This window comes from Sceloporus undulatus, unplaced genomic scaffold (assembly GCF_019175285.1).
Source record: "Sceloporus undulatus isolate JIND9_A2432 ecotype Alabama unplaced genomic scaffold, SceUnd_v1.1 scaffold_24, whole genome shotgun sequence".
NCBI lineage: Eukaryota > Metazoa > Chordata > Lepidosauria > Squamata > Phrynosomatidae > Sceloporus > Sceloporus undulatus.
Window position 1 is genome coordinate 250,562 of NW_024802946.1, and position 19,696 is coordinate 270,257.

Consider the following 19,696-nt stretch of genomic DNA (forward strand, 5'->3'; position numbering starts at 1 on the left):
AATCCGCCTCGCACCCTCAGAACATCTGGGCAGCAACTGCTGAAGGTGCCTGGGGCTAGGTTAGCTTCTACTTCTAGAAGGGCCTTCTCCACAGCTGCCCCAGCCCTTTGGAATACGCTGCCCACGGAGCTCCGCTCATCTACCACCCTGGCCCAATTTAGGAAGGACCTTAAAACCTTCCTATTCAAGCAGGCATTCCCCGATTAAATATCCTGTGGGCCTCCCTCCTCTTCCGTGGCCATGAGGATGGGCTAACGGGGCTTTTTTTATTGTTTTTAGACTGTGTATTATTGTTGTCATATGTATGTTTTTAACCTGTATTGTTTGCATTGTTGCATTTTGTAAGCCGCCCTGATCTTTTTGGAAGGGCGGGATATAAATAAAGATTTTATTATTATTATTATTATGTTGTTGTAAGATTACCTCTAAGAAATTTATTGAGTTGCTGTATAGAGTAACATAGAATTAATACATAAATAAAGCACAATGCCATGCAGACAGATGTACATCTAACAAGAAGCATGAGCTACTCAGAATGCAATCTGCAATGCACAGATTGTTAACTTGGTGACACCTGCACTGAAGCAAATGAGATCAGATAAGGCCTTCTCAATGACAGCACCTGGATATGGAACTCTCATTTGGTGACAGCTTTTGGGAAGAAAATCAACACAATTTTTCTGACAGGCTTTAAGTGCATTTGCTAGTTTCTGGTTTTGCTGTTTTTTTATGATGGTTTTATTGTTATCAGGATAGTGTTTTATTGTTGTGAACTGCCTTGGTAGCCCTTCTCTGTACCATCTTCTGTCCTCATAAACAATTTGAAGTAAAAGCAGCAACAGAGAATGGCTTTCACAGGATGAAGGAGTTAAGAAAAAGAGCTTTCTCTTGGCATAGGCAGGGCAAGAACTGAAGCCTCGGGATAACTGACATAGGAAATCAACCAAATGGTTTATAACATCACATCCTTTCCCCTGTCTCTGGTAAATGATTGGGTGAAGCCCATTTATGTGGATTCCTCCGCTCACCAACCCAGAGAGCAGCAGAAGGTAAGGTATCACTGCACTTGCTTATCAGTATTCTTATCCCCTCACTTACGGTTCTATGCTGATTTTGGTGGTATCTTTCACAAGGGAGAACAAAAGGGCTCCATCCACTCCATCTAAATTGGAAAAGGAAAGACAGAAATACAATGAAGAAAGTAGAATCCTCTCCCACCCTCCATGGGCCTGCCTTAAGTTGACAGCTGACTTGAAGGTGTACACAGACAGACAGACAATGTGTGTGTGGGTATGTGTGTTTGTTTCTGATTGCATATGCTTTCTCTGACCTTTGTGGAATGAAACAGGCAAATACAAGCATTAAGAAAGTGTCTAGGCTGCAGCATCCAAACATTCCCCATTACTGAAAATGAGAAACTGCTCTCCTGAATGCTGACACACTTACATTACTGGCTGCAAACCTAAACACTTTTAATAGAGAACAACAACACTACTCATAATTTTCCTCTAATGCACTCCAGTAGCACACTGAGTGCTATTCAACCTACAAGATTCATCTTCTCATTTCATTTTGGACTGTCTCATCCTAAAGTGAGGGGAGGTGCTTGATAGCATTGCCTGACACTCTAAAAGGACATCAGATAGCGAAGCTGGAAATATCCCTGCCTTCATGAATTCTAGGAGTAGCCAGTCAGAGTAGGCAGTTCAAAGCTAAATGGATTCACAGTCTAACTCAGTATAAGGCATCTTTATATTTTCAGAGCATTATAAGGTCATTACTTACTTAAAACTGAGCTATATGCATTGGTAGTAGCAGTATTTGCAGAGGAGGAACAAAGAGTGTTGAAATATAGTCCTGAACCCTCACGAATGGGGCTGAGCATTGGTGGAGGTGTATATGGTGAGCACTGGACTAAGCCCTGCAGGAGGTGATCCATGAGGAAGACAGGTGAGCGAAGGTTACTCTGGTAGCATCCTCCAGTGCCAGGTTGTATTTCACTGCAGACTAGTGGAGGTGGTGGGATGAAAAGTGACTTTGGGCAAGTCCTCCTCTTCTTCTTCTTTGGTGGCATGCCTTCCTGGAAATCCTTTTCATCCTGGCTTTCCTTCTCATCAGCCTGAGAAAACAGACACAACTCATGGGATCTTAAACTGCTACAGGGAAAAACAAAACCAATATGGCCTGCTTAGTGCCTGATATGCAAATAAGCAAGCAGCACTGGATGTTTCTCACTTGAGACCACACACCTGAAAGACCATCAAGAATCACAGAACTAAAAGGCATACCAGTCCAACTCCCTGTATAATGCAGGGATCTTGCCACTACGGCATCTCTGATGGATGCCCATCCAGACCTCTAGCAAAGTAGAACCCAGCACCTTGCAAGCATTTGCTGAACAGCTCTCGCCATTGGATCTTTCTCCTAATACTTAGGTGAAATCTCATTTCTTGAAAATTCCACCTGTTATTCTACACCTGTCTGCCCCATCTTCTATGTGACAGTCCTCCAGGTTTCTGAACATAGCTAATACATATCCTGTTCTCTTCTTCAGGCTAAACACAGTTGGACCTTAGTATCTGCGGGGGATTCATTTTGGACCCTCCCCTGCAGATACCAAAAAACATAAGACCTCAAGTGGCGTGACATGTGCACAGCCGCCTTGGGAACAATGGGGCTTGCCGTCCGCAGATTTTAAGTTCATGGATGGCAAGCCTGAAGACATGGAGACCCCCACTGTATACCCATCTCTTTCAACTGTACTCACAGGACTTGGTTTTCTCCTTTCCTATGATCCACCAGTTCTACTGGCTGACAGGATTATGACATCAGTGTCTTGCTCCTTTACCTATTGCATCTTTGTTATAGCTATTTTCCAGCTATAGCTATTTTCACTCTCTGCCCTACCATTATTGGCAACTCTGATGCTACCCAGAAACATACAAACGCTTGTCAAGTGATAGAAGTGAGAAAGTGATAGCCTTTTGGTGGGCAGAAGATTGGAGCACTGTTCTTCTAGCTACTGAATTGGACTTTCACTGGGTCTCTCCTTTACTGACCAATCTGAGATAACTTCTCAGGCCATAAATATTTTACAGCAGATCTTTGGGGGATGAACGCCATTTGAATAGGAGAGAGAGAGAACTCTGGGAAACTGCATGTTCCCTAGTGCCTATCTGTAAAATTCTGGGAGGAGGAACTACTGGAGAGCAGAAAGAAAAAGAGGATGGTTGGGTCTGAGTGAAAGGAGAGACCACAGAATGTGCATACTCTTGGGGGTCTTGAAAGGTTTCCTTTGCTGAACAGAAAGTCTATCCCGGATTACAGACATTGAAGAAGAGGGAGAAGTGCATTAATGGCAAAAGGAAATCACAGAACTGCAGGCTTGCCTACATTCTTTATGGTGGTGGTAGAAAAGGCAGGAGCATTGGGAACCCATACCAGAGAACAAATCACTCACAGATAAAGAAAGAAGCCTTATTTTAGAAAGCCTGCTGTGTAAGACTAGTTATGTGGCCTTTGACACAAGAACAGTTTTGATCAAGGGACACACAGGAAGCAGCTCAGCAACAGTAGATTTTGGGTTTGCTAAAGGACAATAGTCATTTCAATGAAGTATTGTGTCAATAAAGACAAGAGAGAGTTGGAAACTCAGATCAACAACTGCAGGCTGTTAAGCAATCACTGAAGAAATTCTGGGACTTGATGCAATTACAGGATTGATATACCAAGATCTGGGAGATGAAAAATCCCCATGCCCAGAGTTCTGGCACAGCACAGTGGTCAAGAGAATGAACTACAAGTCAGGATGCTCAGCTTTGCAGTGATGTCATTATGTGGCTTACATAAGGGTTCATCTCACAACCTCTACGCCACCATCCCTAAGACAATAACAATGAAGAATGCTGGGAAACGCAGTCCAACATCATCTGGAGGACAACATGATTTTCACTCTGATTTACAAAGAAGTAATAGCTGCAAAGAACTTTAAACACTCTATATCAGACCACTATATACATAGGTCAAAGGTATAAAGGTGCAACAATTTAATTTGCCCAGTTTAAATTTGCAGTTTTGCTATAGAAATACTAAGTCAGAGTTCTCTGATGCTGTTCAAATAATGTTTCAAAATAAAGTATTTTGGTCCTCTATTGTTCAAGAACAGCCTTATGACAATACAAACCCCTTCCTACACTCTACACAGGTTGGAACGCTACACACACATCACACAATTATGAAGCCCCAATGCACCTCTGTTATCAATTAGTACATTTAGGTCCTGAACATTTAACATATCTTCATATTATCGGAGTTTAATAACAGAAATCACTACCCACTTTGTCCTCTTGCTGCCGATTTGTAGTTGTTACAGGTACTGAGACGGGAATTACAAAAGGTGCTACAGCTACATCTTCTGAAGGCCTTTTGATTTCAGAAGTAGTGTCTCCATCTCCTGCTGCCTTGAAGGACAGTTTCTGAGCTTGTAAATTTTCTGCCTCACATGCCTTAAAGGAGAGCAAATATATATTTATCTATAAAAATTGTGCATTCTAGCAACAAGTACACTAAATGCAACACTAATTCTTTAATCATATTTTATTTTCAACCTTGCCCCTTTCAAAGAGCTTAAGGCAGATAATAATAATGTATGGTATTTTTTTAAAGGAGAAAGAATGCTCTATGGGGGAAAAAGAGTGTCTCTCTACCATAGCTCCAAGACCATGAAACCGAGACACCTGGCATCTATACTAGCAGACATAGCAGGGCTGTGCACCATTATGGGGGGAGGGCTTAACTTGATAATTTTATTTGATTTATACTTTAAAATAACACCTCCAATCACTAGGGGACAGATTTCCTTAATAGGAAAGAAGTTCAATAATCAATACGAAGGAGTATTCCTCCTGGCATAATTATTCTACATGGGCCAGAAGCCATAGTAGGGGAAACAACATGCCTGATATCACTGATGCTTTCCCTTGCATAAGCCATAGACTTTTCAAAATGTTAACAAAGGAGGAAAGGGAAACAATGCAAGCAGATTGGTTCTGTCTCAACCCACATCCACCAGTCTCTACCACTGAATTAATAAATAACTTGCAATATTTTGAATGTTTTGGATAAATCTTTATTTAATGAATCTACTGTTGTTTATAAAGCTAACTGCCTTGAGCACCTTCAGGTGAGACAGTAGTTCAGTGTTTCTAAATAAATACAAAAATGTGACAAGCAATGTCACATAAGAACAGAAGGCAAGCTATTTAGAGGGAATTCAAGTGCAGTTAGGTACAATCCTCTTGTCATTTGCCCTCAAGTCAACTTATAGTGACCAAATAAATGAGAGACCCCCCAAGACCCCTGTTCATCAACTAACCTCCTTGTGTCTTGCAAATTCAAGGCATTCATGGCTTCTTTCAATCAATCCACCTGTGTGGTCTCCCTCTTTTCCCATTGCTTTCTACTTTACTAAACAATATCATCTTCCCCAGTATATCATATCATCTCAAGATATGTCCCAAATATGAACTTTTGGTATGTCCAAGTATGAAATGTCCAAAGCCCCAGTTTAGTAATCTTGGGGACTTACTCAAGGCCATCCAGTGTGTCTTGTGGCCACAGCAGGGATTCAGACTTGGTATCCCTTATTAAGACAAACATTATACGGTACTCCTTTGTTATATAATACAAACAAATCTCCTTGTTATAGCAACTTTATATGAACGATCAGCACTGGGAATAACCTTTATTCATTTACCAGAGTTTGGTTTCTATTTTACCTGCTGGTTTTCCTTCATTGGTGGAGGCCGCCACTGCTCACTATAGAAACACATATGACTGTTCAGGCCCCTCTCAGTATAAAAGAGCTGACTGCAGGTTGTGCAAACAAAGTTGCTTCCATGCTCACTCTTGTCTCCAGGATCTCCCTCAGTCTTACCACTGATGGGAAAAGATGATGCATAAAGAGATGAGAAAACATATTACGAAGCCTGAATTTTCACTGTTTTGTACTTTACACTCAGCCCATGTTGTATGCGTATTTACGTTTTCTGCTTGAGGGTGTGTTTTATATTTGTCTTGAAATGAATTTCCGCAGTTCATTTACCTGCAAACTGTTTTATCTAGAGAAGAAAAACCCAATGGGATATCGTATACAAGTAAATGCTGTTGGAAACATAATGGCTGGAAGTCAAAGAGCTCCTCAGGGGCATGTGTCAGCCCAACTGAACAGCTGTACTTATATTCTTTGAACAGCCTCAGCCATATACCATAACACAAACCATTTCTGACACTTTCTTCTCTAAAAATGTTGGCTTGCTATCCCTCAGACAGCCCCTAAGTTTTCTCTGTGCATGTACTATTAAGTGTATTAATAGGCAGAAGTATAGTTTCCCAAATCAGCTTTCATTAGCATGGCAAAGTTGGCAAACAGTAATCTCATATACTAGCATAAACTTTTCTGATTAGCTTTTCACAAAGCCATTGCCTCTGGCATCCCATCTCTGACTTATAAGATACTGTTATAGGCTTATATCTCCAGGGTTGACATCCTCTGCCTGGTCCTGATGAATTTGCATTTAAAAGAGAGCTGGTCTAGTAATTTATTAAACACTTTCTCTCTTTCTCTCTCCCTGCACACCATGTTTCAGATAGTTCTTTTTGTTAGTGTGTTTCAGTATAAAATGGGAAAGAAAAAGAAGTCGTGTGGCATTTTAAAGACTAACCAGCAATTCTAGACACTTCAAAATGACTTGAACAAGACATTTTTGAAACGGTGTCAGAGAAAACCAAGTATATGTCTCAGCCTTTATCCTGGCATGGGACAAAGGGTCTGTGCTTTTTAGGCAGAAGCTAATCAATATAAAGTTTTCAGTTCCAAACAATACGCTCTCACCTGTTTCAGTTTTGTATTTAAACATGCTAAACTTTCCTTACACCTAAATACTCCCAAACTTTATATATAGGTTGTGTGTAAAGTAAAGAAGAAAAAAGACAGCAATCTCAAGCACCCATAGATGTCCAAAGGACTATCCCCTTTTTGTGATCTTCCTTAATGGAAATTCTAAGAGGTTGCCAGATTTGGGGAACTGGTTAAAAAAACCCCACCTGTGTGGTCCAAATTTTATCACAACTACTATCTCTGTGTTTATCCCAAATAGCACAGCAATATAAATAAGGCAATGTCTTTTAGTGCACCAATTTTTCAGCTGACAAGCATGATCCCAGCAAACTCCTAACTAAATGAAAATACGTAAAGCACATGTGTATGTAACTCCCATTACCGCTGCATAAATGGATGCCTAGCAAATAAAAGCACATGCTCCATCTATTTTAGGCACTATTAAAACATCATGCTTACCATCCAGGAGAAAAGTGTTCTTCCCTCACTGCATTAGTATAACTGTAGATATTTCCACCCTGTGTTGGAGGGGAGGGAAAAAGTTAAATGCGCTTAATCCTTTTAAAATAAACTTTTCATCTTAAGAATTAATTAAGGGAGCCCTGGTGGCACAGTGATTAAATATCTGTACCTTAATCCTTTAATCCTTACATGTCCTTGCCGATGGACAGATTCTGGAACTTCTAGCCCCAAAAGTAACTTTTCCAAGTACTGTCTATTGCATAAGATGAGCCTAATAGATTTTCTCCATATACGCTAACAAGAAAGTCTGATGACTCATAAAGTTTGACGGACTTTTAAGGGTAGTAACCATGTTCTCTCCAGATATTCTTAGACTAAGAGGCTGCATCGACACTGCAGAAATAATGCCGTTTGACACCAGTTTAACTACCATGGTTCAGTGCTATGGAATTCTCAGATTTGTAGTTTTATGACATATTTAGGTTCCTTCACCAAGGCCTCTGGTGCCTCAACAAACTACAAATCCCAAGATTCCTTATCACTGAGCCATGCTAGTGAAAGTGGTGTCAAACCGCAGTATTTCGGCAATGCAGACGTAGCCTAACATTTCCAGTCTTTCTTAAAACTGGCTGTGCTGGCTAAGGTTTCTCGAACATGGAAACCAACAGCACTTGGAGGGTTGCATGATCCCCAGCCCTGATATAAACAACAGAGAATAGCACTCTTTGCTTTTGCTTAAGTTCTTTTTTAAAATATGAATCCTTTTTTAAATTTTATAAAGAGAGTTATTTAAACATACCTGAATTCTGTTGAAAATAGGCAGCTTTGCCTTCCCTCTGGCCCCATTGTCAAATGAGGTACTAGGCAAGGAGAAGGATGCCATGGCCACTTGACTGGGAGAAGCTACAGAAGACACGTCGAACTTTGGCTTCTCTTTCCGACGGGGTCTACCACATCGAGAATGCCCTTTGCCTCCTGATTCTTTGGTAGAAGCTTTGCTCTTCTCTTTCTTCCTTGATCCAGGAGAGCCATTCTCTAACTGGCTCAGTTTCCCATAAGTGTGGTTTCCTGGAGTGGATTCATACATTAGTGACTGGCTAGGGTTAGAGAAGTCTTTGAATCCCAGGCATCCTGCCTTCAAGGTCCTGGCCTGCTTTGCATGAGAAATGCTGTCCGAGTTTACAGGTTGTACAGAAAATGGCTGAAAGGGCTGCAGAACAGTAGCTGAGTGCTGCCCTTCTTTTTCACTTTCAGATGGGAAGTCCTTCTGAAATTGGGCCAAGGCCTTTTTTGCATGTATAGGAGATTGTTCCCTTTCTGTTGGTTCTGTAACTGAGTGAAGTAAATCAGTCTGCTGCTGCTGCAACATGCTCTGGTGTGGTTTCGCTACTACCTGCTCAGTCTCCCCAACTACTAGCTGCGATGGAGCAGAAATCTGGGTGTGAGACACGATGTGCTGAGATTTGGTGATCCTCTGGAACAGGTGACTCTGAACTTGTAGTTTGTCCTGGTTCACAGAAGATTCTTGCGATTTCATAAACAGTTGCCTGAAGACTGGCCCTGTTTCACTCTTCTGCAGAACACCTTGCTGTGGAGCATCTGGAAACCTTGTTCCTGACCTAAAAGTCTCTTCAAAGCCACTGAGCTTTGGCTCCCCAGAGATTTCCCCTTGTGTTTTTAAGAGTGGGCTGAAGGATAAAACATCTGGATGGTCAATGTTATGTGACAAAGAATCAAAAGCAGGGGAAGTCCCCCCAACTCCTTGTGAAATGTCTTGACCTGAAGCAGATGACATCTGAGCAACATAAACACCACTGCCTTTGCTTTTGGTGCAAGCTGGTGGCACATTTCTAACCCACTGGAAGCTGCCGCTTGACTGGTGAGAAGTAGCAGGAATCTTTTGGCCTCTGAATAACGGGAAATGAGGAATACCACTGTTTGACCAATACTCCATGGGTGTGGCTTCTAAAGGGAAGGGAGGGTCTGAATGTGGCTGTCGGTCTGGCAAATTTGTGTTCTCTGCTGGCCCAAGTACAGATACATTTCCAGGATTAATGATGGTATAGAAACTGGAAGACGTTGTATTCTTTTGACAAGAATAAAGTTCCTTCATTTCTGTATCACCTGTGGTTTCCATGAGCATAGCAGAACTTGTGGGAACACAGGAAATCTGCCCACAAAGGGAGGTGCAAGCTTGCAAGGATCTCCTGGAGTTTGGTTCATTCTGTCCCACCGAGGGTGAAGAAGCGGGTGGAAACTTCTGGCCAACAAAGTTACTGACAATACACCTCAACAAGTCTCTGTTGGCCAAGAGGAAATCATTAGGGGCTTGAGGTTCAGGATGAACAGCCAGTCTCTCTGCAGTTCTAGTGTTGTTGGATCCCATCTGGATTCGGGACTCATGTGGAGAAGGGGCACCTTCAGAAGCATCATCATCCTTTAACAACTTCAAACCATGGTGCATTTCATAATGCCGCCGAAGAGACCGATGGTCTGAGTAACTCTTATTGCAACCTTGTTCTATGCACATGAACGGCTTTGTTTTTTGGTGGGTTAGCATGTGACCACTCCTAAAGTTTTGGGGAAAGAATTGATACAATCTTTTAAAAATGCCAGCATTGGAGAGAGGGATAACCTGAAAAATTATTATTAATCACAAAAATCTCTTCCAATCTTGGTTAATGTAACTCTCATTATCAATACCACAATTCAAAGACCTAAGAGTGATGAAGCATATGGCAATACAGTTAACAAGGTAGATGTGTTCCTGGGTATTACTTCTTTAACAGAAAATTTGGCATCAGACACAGAAATACCATGGAAAGAATAGGGACACATTCCTGCAGCAAAAAAAGGAAGAACAGTTCAAGCATTTTCAGCAAACCTTTTATCCAAAACTAACAATTTACAAATGTGGAATGAAACAACCAGGTCAGGTAAGTTTGTGTAAGGAAAAAGAAGAATTTTGGCCCTGCTATATAGACTACTTCAAAGCTTCTTCAAAAACCATTCAGGAATGTTTTTTTTTAATTATTATTATTTGGTTGCTCTCACCATTTTTCACTTTTGTTACAATTTCCATTTTGATGGCCAAATTTACAAAACTACCGGTACATGTTGCTTTTTTAATTTACCAGGGAGGCAACTGTATCTGCTTTTCTCTTCTTCTGCTGTTCTGCTATCACACATCCTCAGTAATAGATGCTGAAAACAGCTGATGTTTACCTTTCCTATTGCAAGGAGGCAGACATAGCTACAGTTGGATCAGCTGGAATAAAACCTCTAGCTTTATTGACTTGCTTATTGCAGACATGCTGCAGCCATCTGATACCTATAGTCAATGTTTCTCCTTCAACATCCCTCCAGTGCTGATTCTGCTAAGAGAACCTTCCATCTAGACAGAAGATGTGGATAATAAGTGTGGGTTGGATGGCCATAAAAAGACTGTAAAAAGGAATTTTTGGCAGAAGTTCTGTTAACAGAGGTATGTTTATAATTACTTTAACTGTCTTCTCATTAGAAAGGAACTTTGGGTAGTCAGAAACAACTTTCTGAATACAACTGGCCAAGTTCTTTTGGTCCTGAGGTTAGGAAGGGCAGGCAAAATGTCAAAGAAAGAGAATTTAAAGAAGCACAGCCAAAGGAAAGCAGGTTAAAAGAAGGTGATAGCCCAAGGCAGGAAAGGAAGGAACAATGAGGAGTGAAAAGGTGGGTGCACTCTCAGGGGTAATAAATCTATGCCTCGGCTCTATGTCAGGAGGTGCCAGGGCTAGCTCTGCAAATCCGTATCTCCAGATAACTGTCCCTACAAGATGAATCATCAGACAGGGATTTCACTGGCCTAGGCACTGACCAGGCACTGGTATTGCTCTGCTCATCCCAGCTGTCCCTTCAGCTTTCCTAACCAAGCAGGGCTATAAATGTTTTGTGTGGGCAATAATAATCCTGTTTTGTTTTGTTCCGCTATGACCTCTGGCCCAACTTGCATCTCGAACAGTGAGGGTGCACACAACTGAATGCGCCTCTAAAAAAAACCAAAAACCCCTCCATGTATAAAACATGATGCCAGAGAGAAAGGTTCTACATTAGCCTTTGCTCAAGTATGATACTTTTCTAGCTGAAACGAATTAGTAGCAGTATTCCACCATACAAGCCTCCAACTCCAATCTAAAACATTATCATCCAGGCACAGGTTAACCACTCCTGGGGATAACTAAGCCCAGATCTTTGGCCATAGGCTCTAGCTTTCATGGAAAATTCTCTCAATAACAAGATGATGTGTTACTGGAAAGCTACAAGTGGCAGCAGGAATAGGGAGATATTAGTTTGGTCCCCAAGAAAATAATAGGTCAATAGCTTTCCAGAGTTCCACTTTTTTTTTTTGGTTCAAGATACTTTCCCTGTAAATCTTTGCACCAATATCCCCTCAGACAACTACTCACCTCGCAATTCTCTGTGGGCCTTAAATTCTTTCACACATCACAAAGCAACATTAGAAAGCCTCTGTTTCCAAAATACCAGTTGCCTATTCGGAGCTGGAATTCTCCCTAGACTAGTGCTACAAAACCTGAAAACATATCACTCTACTGAACAGTGTGTTCAGACCATAGCTGCAAAGCAACTTCAGTAGCAGTTTTGCCATTTACTTAATTTAAGCCAGATTGTGTCATCCCCAATAACTCAGGAATATTAACTGTGCATGGTTATTTGCCGTGTACAGATGCAAACTGTTTCTACTGGAGCAAGAATTACCCTCATATATTTAAATCAGTGTTATTAGCAGATACATACAGGTGGTCCTGCCGCTTAAATGCTTTGCTGCAGATCTTGCAGACATGCTTCCGTTCCTGGCTGTGAGTCACATAATGCTTGCTAAGTGAACTGGTGCTGCTGAAAACCTTCCCACAGAGGCTGCAATCCAGAAAAGGAGCTTGAGGGGAGCTTTGCTGGTTCTTGCCTTTCTTTCCATTGCCAGAGCTGGATCTGCCTCCTTGCTCCGCTTCTTTTGGTGCTGAAGGGGCAGGAAGCCCTAATTCTAAAAACATAAAGACAACGTTACTAGTATTGGTGCAGTTAATACGAGTGTGACCTAAATAATTTCTGGTTCAAATCTTGTTTACCCTGCTAGGCAGTGTTAGGCAAGCCAGTTTTTGCTTAGTCCCCACCCCAACACTTCTCCAACACACGAATAATACCAAATCAGTTTGCTGTATAGATTCATTAGACAGTCACCACATTCACCCACACACTAAATGCCCAAATTCTTCAAGATCCTAGCTTACTGTTTCATATGTAAGTGTGCTAATTCATACTCTGATTTGTGTTCTCCTATAAGCAGGAACAACTAAAACTCACTAGGAACTATCAAGGTGGAAAAGCTTAGCATTATCAGGAAACAGAGATCTGGTCTTGGTACTCATCTAACAAAATTCGGAACAGAAGAGAACTTCAGACCCTGTCATCTAACTTTGACCTTTTAAAGGAGAAACATGACAGGAGCCTTGCTTTGGATGGGAATAACTCCAGGCTTTCCCATTCTGGTGAAGGAAGCTCCTGGTTGGCAAGGAACTGAGCAACACGCTTGTGAACTATAAACCAGGATCGTGAAAAATGTTGTCTCAGTATTTTGTGGGAACACAGCCAATGCATGGAAAGCACTTTCAAACCCAAAATAGAAATGCTCTCAAAGAAAATGTCTGGATTTTAAATAATGAAGAGGATTTTGTCGCAGAAGAAAAATATCCCATCTCCCAACTATTGCTTGGTTCCGTATGGCAGAAGAAAATGGTGCGCATATGCCAGCCCTGGACCTTGTAAGAGTGGTGAGTGAATGCTACTGATTTCGCAGAGAGTAAGCTAAATCCACTACTATATTCTCAGGCACAAAGATCTACCTGGTGAGGCTAACATTTTGATTTTTCAAAGATATGTTAATGTTTTTAAATGGTTTCAACCCTTCTGTTGTTGTTGCTGCTGCTGTGTGTCTTCCAGCACGTTTCACAAATCTGTCCCATACCACTTTAATCCTAGACTTTCAGCACCAGAGTCCTCAGAACACCTTTAAACAAGCAATCCACATTCCTTGTATGTTTACAACCATGCACCTGCCATTCATGTTTTATGGTCCTTTTTGTGACGAAGTGAAGAGCGATGGGAGTTACTTGGCAAGAGAGGGACTACTCTGCAAATCCAAAGCCAGAACTTAGGTTTCCCTTTTTCTTTTTAGGCTACAGGTGGCCAACAGTGGAGGGGGGTTAGGGCCACTTTTCACTACCATGCATCCCTTGGGGAGCTGTATCAATGCACCAAAGCACTTTATAAAAATGCACATCTTTCCAGGTGATTGGTTTGCCCCCCGCTCCCCCAAATGGTTCAAACCCATGTGGAACATAGCAGTTTTCCTCTGCCCAACCCACCAACATTGTAAGCCTGAGGGCAGGGAACCGTCTAATTAAAAAGACTGTATGTACAGCGCTGTGTAAATTTACAGCGCTTTATAAATAAAGGTTAACAATAATAACAACATTCCTTGAAAACTCACAGATGCCCCTGGAAAAAATTAAATCAAAACCAGACAAAACAGAAACAGAAAGTAATGTCACTTCTGGTTTCAGTTTAGGCAGATTCTCAGTGAATGCTTTTGGCTTTGGGGTTGCTTTGAGTCATCTTGCAGAAGGGAGTTGGAATAAAAATCACCCAATAATTTATTTAGCCCTTCTTATACAAGGATTTTTTATACACTGATTCAAGCATCCATGGTTTGAAAATGTTCAAAAACAGTATACATTTCAAATACCAAACCTTGCTTTTCAATTTTTATAAGGGACACCATTTTGCTATGCCATTATATTTAATGGGACTTGAGCATACACGGATTTTGTTATCCATGGGGGATCTTGGAACGAAACCCCAACGGATAACAAGGGTCCACTATATATGCTACAAATCAACCAACCAGGACACCTCACCGTGCAAAAGTGGCCGCGAATCTGTGTCACAGTCATCTAGGAGTTTAGTAGAATCGCAATCCTTCACCGAATACAAAGACAGTGAGTCCAGGTTGTCCTCCAAAGAGTCGTTATTGATATTCGTAGCTGAAAGGCTAGGATCCACATCCACGTTGTTCAGTCCTGAATAAATCATGTCTCTCATATCTGGGCATAAATCATGGCTGAATGTATCATTACAATCCAAAGCCTGATTCCCTGAAAACTCATGAAGCTGCATCTCAGATTGGAGGGAACCGTCGTCACATGGATACTGGTCCATAGTTGACCACCTTCTCTGCTTGGAGTTTACGTTTCAGTTTGCTAAAAGCAAAAGATTAAGAAGGAACCGTGAAGAACGAAGAGATTGCAAGTCTGGAGTCACAATTATCGGCAGACTCGCACCCAAGGCCCCTTACAGACTGCCCAAATAAAGCTGCTTCGGGTCACTTTGGAGGTATGCTGTTTAAATAATGCATGCATCCTAAGAGTCTGGAAGCTGTGCCAAAGCTGCGCTCCATTCCTTAGGACTGGATTGTGGTTTTGGCATGGCTTCAGGACTCTTAGGACGCATGCATCATTTAAACAGCATCTCTCCAAAGTGACCCGAAGCAGGTTTATTTTGGCCTGTCTGTATGGGGCCAATGTTTACTGAGGATATAAGTCTGTTCAGATTCAGCAAATGTACATTTATAATTAAGCTTCACGCTTTAAATGGCAGATTCGTCAACTGAAGGTTTAGGTGATGAACAGTTGGGAGCCGCTCATAAATGGCACTGTAGGAAGATTTAGGTCCAAAACGCACAGCAGAAATAATCCACTTTGAGATTGCTTTGACTGCCCTGGCTCAGTGCTAAGGAATCCTGGGAATTGTAGTTTATTGAGGCCACCAAAGCTCTCCGAAAGAGAAGGCGAAATGTTTCACAAAACCACAGTTCCCAGAATACCCTAGCATTGAGCCAAGGCAGTTAAACAGTCTCAAACTGGATTATTTCTGCAGTGCGTTTTGGACCCACGTTTATCTACAAATCCTCATGCTGCCAACTTCTTTCTTTCAGTGGGTCTCAATGGGCGCTACAAGATTTCTTTGCACGCAAGGAAAATGCAAGGCATGATGAAACAAGCTAGAAACCGCTCCTATAAACATATAAACTCATGCTTCTTATGCTCAACATGGAGGACATTTTGAAACTGGGAGAGAAGGATGGGAACGGCAAGGCATGCCTTGGAAAAGGAGAGCAAGGCTCCACAAAATGGAGGCAGCATGAGTTTTCCTGGACTTCGGTCCACTTCCTCAGATGCAGTTTCAAATTCCAAATGCATTTGGAAGGAAGTCGACTTAAGTCTAGCAAAGTTCCTGCTGCCTATTTCTTCCTTTGCAAAGGCATCTGAGGAAGTAGACTTAAGCCTATAGAGAAGAAGCTCATGCTACCTATTTCTTCCTTTGCAAATGCATTTGGAAGGAAGTAGACTTAAGTCTAGGCAAGAAGCTCATGCTGCCAATGAGCCCCAAAGGCGCTACAAGACCTCTCTAGAGGCATATAAATGTGGATTCACCATCCTGCTTAAGTCATGCTCAAAAATAAAGGGATTATTCTGAAATTGGGACAGAAAGCTTGAAAATGTAGGACATGCCTTGGGGAAAAAGGAGGACACCTGCCCTCAAGGAGCCAAGGACATCCCTAAGGGTAAAGACATTGCATTTAATGGTTAATGCTATTAAAATTAAGAGTTCATATTCCTAACTTTGGGGTTTTTTGGGGGGAGAAGAAGGCTCTTTAACCCAAAATAGGGCTTTGGGATGTTCTTAGGCTTATTTGTGGCTATGATGATGGTGCCCTAACTGACACAAACTGACAAAAAACAGGGTGGAGGAGGAGGAAAGAGGGGCTGGAGGAAAAAATGGAGGTTTGGGGGGTTGTTTATTGTTGTTGTTGTTGTTGTGCACCCTTCTTTTATGGAAAAAGCAAATTTTAAGAGAAAAGGGAAGGCTGAGCTACTTAAAAATACCAAATAAAGGTATTAAGAAAGGTACTTATTAAGAAATAGGGTCTAAAAGGGGATATAAAGGGGGTAAATAAGGGGGTGCAATTGCACCTGAGAGAGAAAAGGGGCTTCCCTTTTCCTCAAAGGGAGAGCAAAGCCTCAGAAGAAGCAGCAGCACAGTGATGCTGCTTTACCCGTCGTCGCGCGCCTGCGCATGCTCAGCCTTTCTCGCTCCCCTCTGCTTCACTGGCCACGCCCACCAAGAAGCTGGCCACGCCCCCCCGAACGGCACGAGGCGAGGCGGAGAGGGGCGGAGCCTTCCCTGGCAGCGACATCGGGAAGAGGGCGGGGCGGAAAATAATTAGCTCCGCCCCCCGCTATGAAACGCTTTCCCTCGCTCCCATTGGTCGGTGCGGGGTTTAGGCGGGAAAAGTGGGTTGTGGGGGGGGAAGGGAGGGGAGCGGCCGGCCGCCATTTTGTTGTGAATTGGAGAGATAGGGAGTTAGGTAGAGAGACAGTTGAGGGGAATTTAGGTTGTTGTTCGTGAGGGGAATAGGTGCAGGAGGGAAGGAAGACTCAAATCCAGAGCATACTGCGGGAATAATCCAGTTTGAAAGCGCTTTAACTGCCCTGGCTCAATGCTAGGGAATTATGGGAATTGTAGTTTTGTGAGACATTGCGCCTCTGTCAGAGAGAGCTCTGGTGCCACAATAGACTACAGTTCCCATGATTCCCTAGCACTGAGCCAGGGCACTTAAAGCAGTCCTGAACTGGATTATTTCTGCAGTGTGTTATGAACCTTAATATTTCACACATATGACATATATATATATATATATATACACACACACACACACACACACATATATAGCCTCATTAAGGTTGACGCATGAATAAGGTCAAGGACTGTTCCCTAAATGACCAATAGGTCACCTTCATTAAGGAGCTGTGTATAATAATGATGATAATAATAATAATAATAATAATAATGTATTTATATCCCACTTCTCCCTACGGATCAAGACGGGTTACAGAAATACAATTAATACAATATAATACTTAATAAGAACAAAAGTTAACAGAGCATAATCCCTCCCACCAAAAGAAAAACAGTAACAAATAAAAATAGAGATTAAAATAATTAAAAAGGCGAGTTGGAGAGAGGCAATTTGGGGTAAGGAGGAGGACAGTCAGTACCAGAGTAAAAGGGAGGTCTGTCTGGGGAACTAGATACTGTGATAGTGCAAAACAAATGTTATTTTATTTATTATTTATAGTATTATTTATAGTATTATTAGCTCTTCAGCCAAAAGGCTAATAATAAAACATCTTGCTCTCAGGATTAGACCCTGACTTGTATATGGTGTGTGCATTATATACATATATGGGATTTATACAGGTTGACCAGACAACCTCCTCTTTGCAGGACATGTCTTATATTTCAACCTTTCCAAGAGGAATTCTAAAATGTCTTCCATTTTGAGCACAAGCTTCAGTATATGTAGATAGATAGATAAACACACACAGCCCATTGAAACCCATGTTTTAAAAATTGCATTGCTTTAAACTTGCAGTTCCCCACCTTGAGGACCTATATTGGGAGAAAGGCGAGATATAAGTAAATAAAATACAGTTGCCCCTCCTCCCATATCCACGGATTCATCATTATTATCATCATTATTCATCATTATTATCATCATTATTACACACAGATTCAACCATCCAGTTTTAAAATATTCCAAAAAGATATAAATTCCAAAAAGCAAAGGTTGACTTTGCTATTTTATGTAAGGGATGCCATTTCACTAAACCCGGGGTTCCCAACCTTTTTAACTAGCGCAGCTCTTATTTCTATAGCCCCTAAGAGTCCTACCCTATGCCTTACATGTTAATGGTGTTTAGGAGTACATCTAAGGATATAGTCTTATTATTTGATTTCATTCCATTTTTATTTCTTTTATTTTCCTGGAACGGAAAATAAAAGCACAGGTTGGGAACCTCTGCACCATGATGTTTAATGGGACTACTTGAGCATCCACAGGTTTTGGTACCCAAAGGCGGGTCCTGGAACCAAACCCCAGCAGATACTAACTAAGGGCTTATTGTAGTAAGACAAACAAATGGGTCCTTGGACAGAGCAAGCCAGAACTCTTCCTAGAGCCCCAAGATGACTAAATTAAGGTTGCTATACTTCAGCCCCATCATGAGAAGGCAGGACCTCATTAGAAGATGCTGGGGAAGGTGGAGGGAAATAGAAAGGGAGGAAGACCACACGCCAGATGGATAGACTCCATCACAGAGACCTAAGCTGGAAGGTAGAGGATGGAGGGACTTGGAGGCGTCTTATTTACAGGATGAGTCGGAGCTAACAACTGTAATAATGGTGAAATAATTATAATGATAAGATGTTTGTAAGCCACACAAGGAACTCCTCTCCTACCTCCTCCTCCGCTGCCAAGCTGGGCCACCTCCTGAACATTCCCTCCAGACGTTTCTACAGCAACATGCTTAGAATGGATGCCAGGGGCAGAAAACCTTACAAAGCCACAGCAGAGAGAATCCCCACCAACCGCAACAGCTGATGTGTTTCCCTATTAAACCCAGCATTTAAAACTAATCATAATGTAACCAGTGATCCCCAAATGGTTTTGGGCTTCGTCTCCCAGACTCTTGACCAACAGGGATGAGGCTTCTGAGAGCTGACATCCCAAATCTCTTAAAGGGCGCAGTTTGGGGACCACTGGCCTAAACACACAGGTTTGACTCTTGGAGGCAAGAGACCAGGGACCCTACTCAAATGTATCCCTCCAAACATACAGTATATCCTTTCAGGACTCATCCTGTTCTCAAACCACAGGAGGAAAGGGGGTCTTTTCGCAGCTAGAGGATGGCAGAACTCCACAACACACTCCAGAAATAATCTGTGTCGATCCAAAACACACTGCAGAAATAATCCAGTTTGAGCCTGCTTGAACTGGCATGGCTCAGTGCTAGGGAATCCTGGGAATTGTAGTTTACTCAGCTTATTCAGACTTCCCCAGCACTGAATCAGGGCAGTTAAAGCGGCAGCAAAACTGGATTATTTCTGGGGTGTTATGGGCCAGAGCAGTTTCAAAACTGGATTATTTCTGCAGTGTGCTTTGGACCTAAAAATCTCAAACCGGATTATTTCTGGTGTGTTTTGGACCAAAGCAGTCTCAAAACTGCATCATTTCTGCAGTATGTTTTGGACCCAAGCCGTGTCAAAGTGGATTATTTCTGCAGTGTGTTTTGGACCAAAGCAGTCTGGAAGTGGATTATTTCTGCAGTGTTTTGGACTAAAGCAGTCTCAAAGTGGATTACTTCTGCACTGTGTCTGAATCTG

General features: G+C 42.0%; 1 protein-coding gene across 4 annotated transcripts in view; it reads right to left on the minus strand.

Annotated features, from left to right (window-relative positions):
* The window catches only part of LOC121917581 (zinc finger protein 541-like), a 27,241-nt gene extending 7,954 nt beyond the window's left edge, over positions 1-19,287 (minus strand). The window contains exons 1-9 of one of the 4 annotated variants that reach the window (XM_042443663.1): positions 19,150-19,287; positions 14,329-14,670; positions 12,152-12,395; positions 8,160-9,930; positions 7,358-7,416; positions 5,778-5,937; positions 4,338-4,505; positions 1,786-2,119; positions 1,099-1,162 (exon numbers count right to left, since the gene is read on the minus strand). In XM_042443663.1, the coding sequence (XP_042299597.1) occupies positions 1,099-1,162; positions 1,786-2,119; positions 4,338-4,505; positions 5,778-5,937; positions 7,358-7,416; positions 8,160-9,930; positions 12,152-12,395; positions 14,329-14,629 (3,101 nt within the window). In that variant the 5' untranslated portion in view covers positions 14,630-14,670; positions 19,150-19,287. The other 3 variants (XM_042443665.1, XM_042443664.1, XM_042443662.1) reach the window with 3 other exon arrangements.
* Between the last annotated feature and the right edge of the window lie 409 nt (positions 19,288-19,696).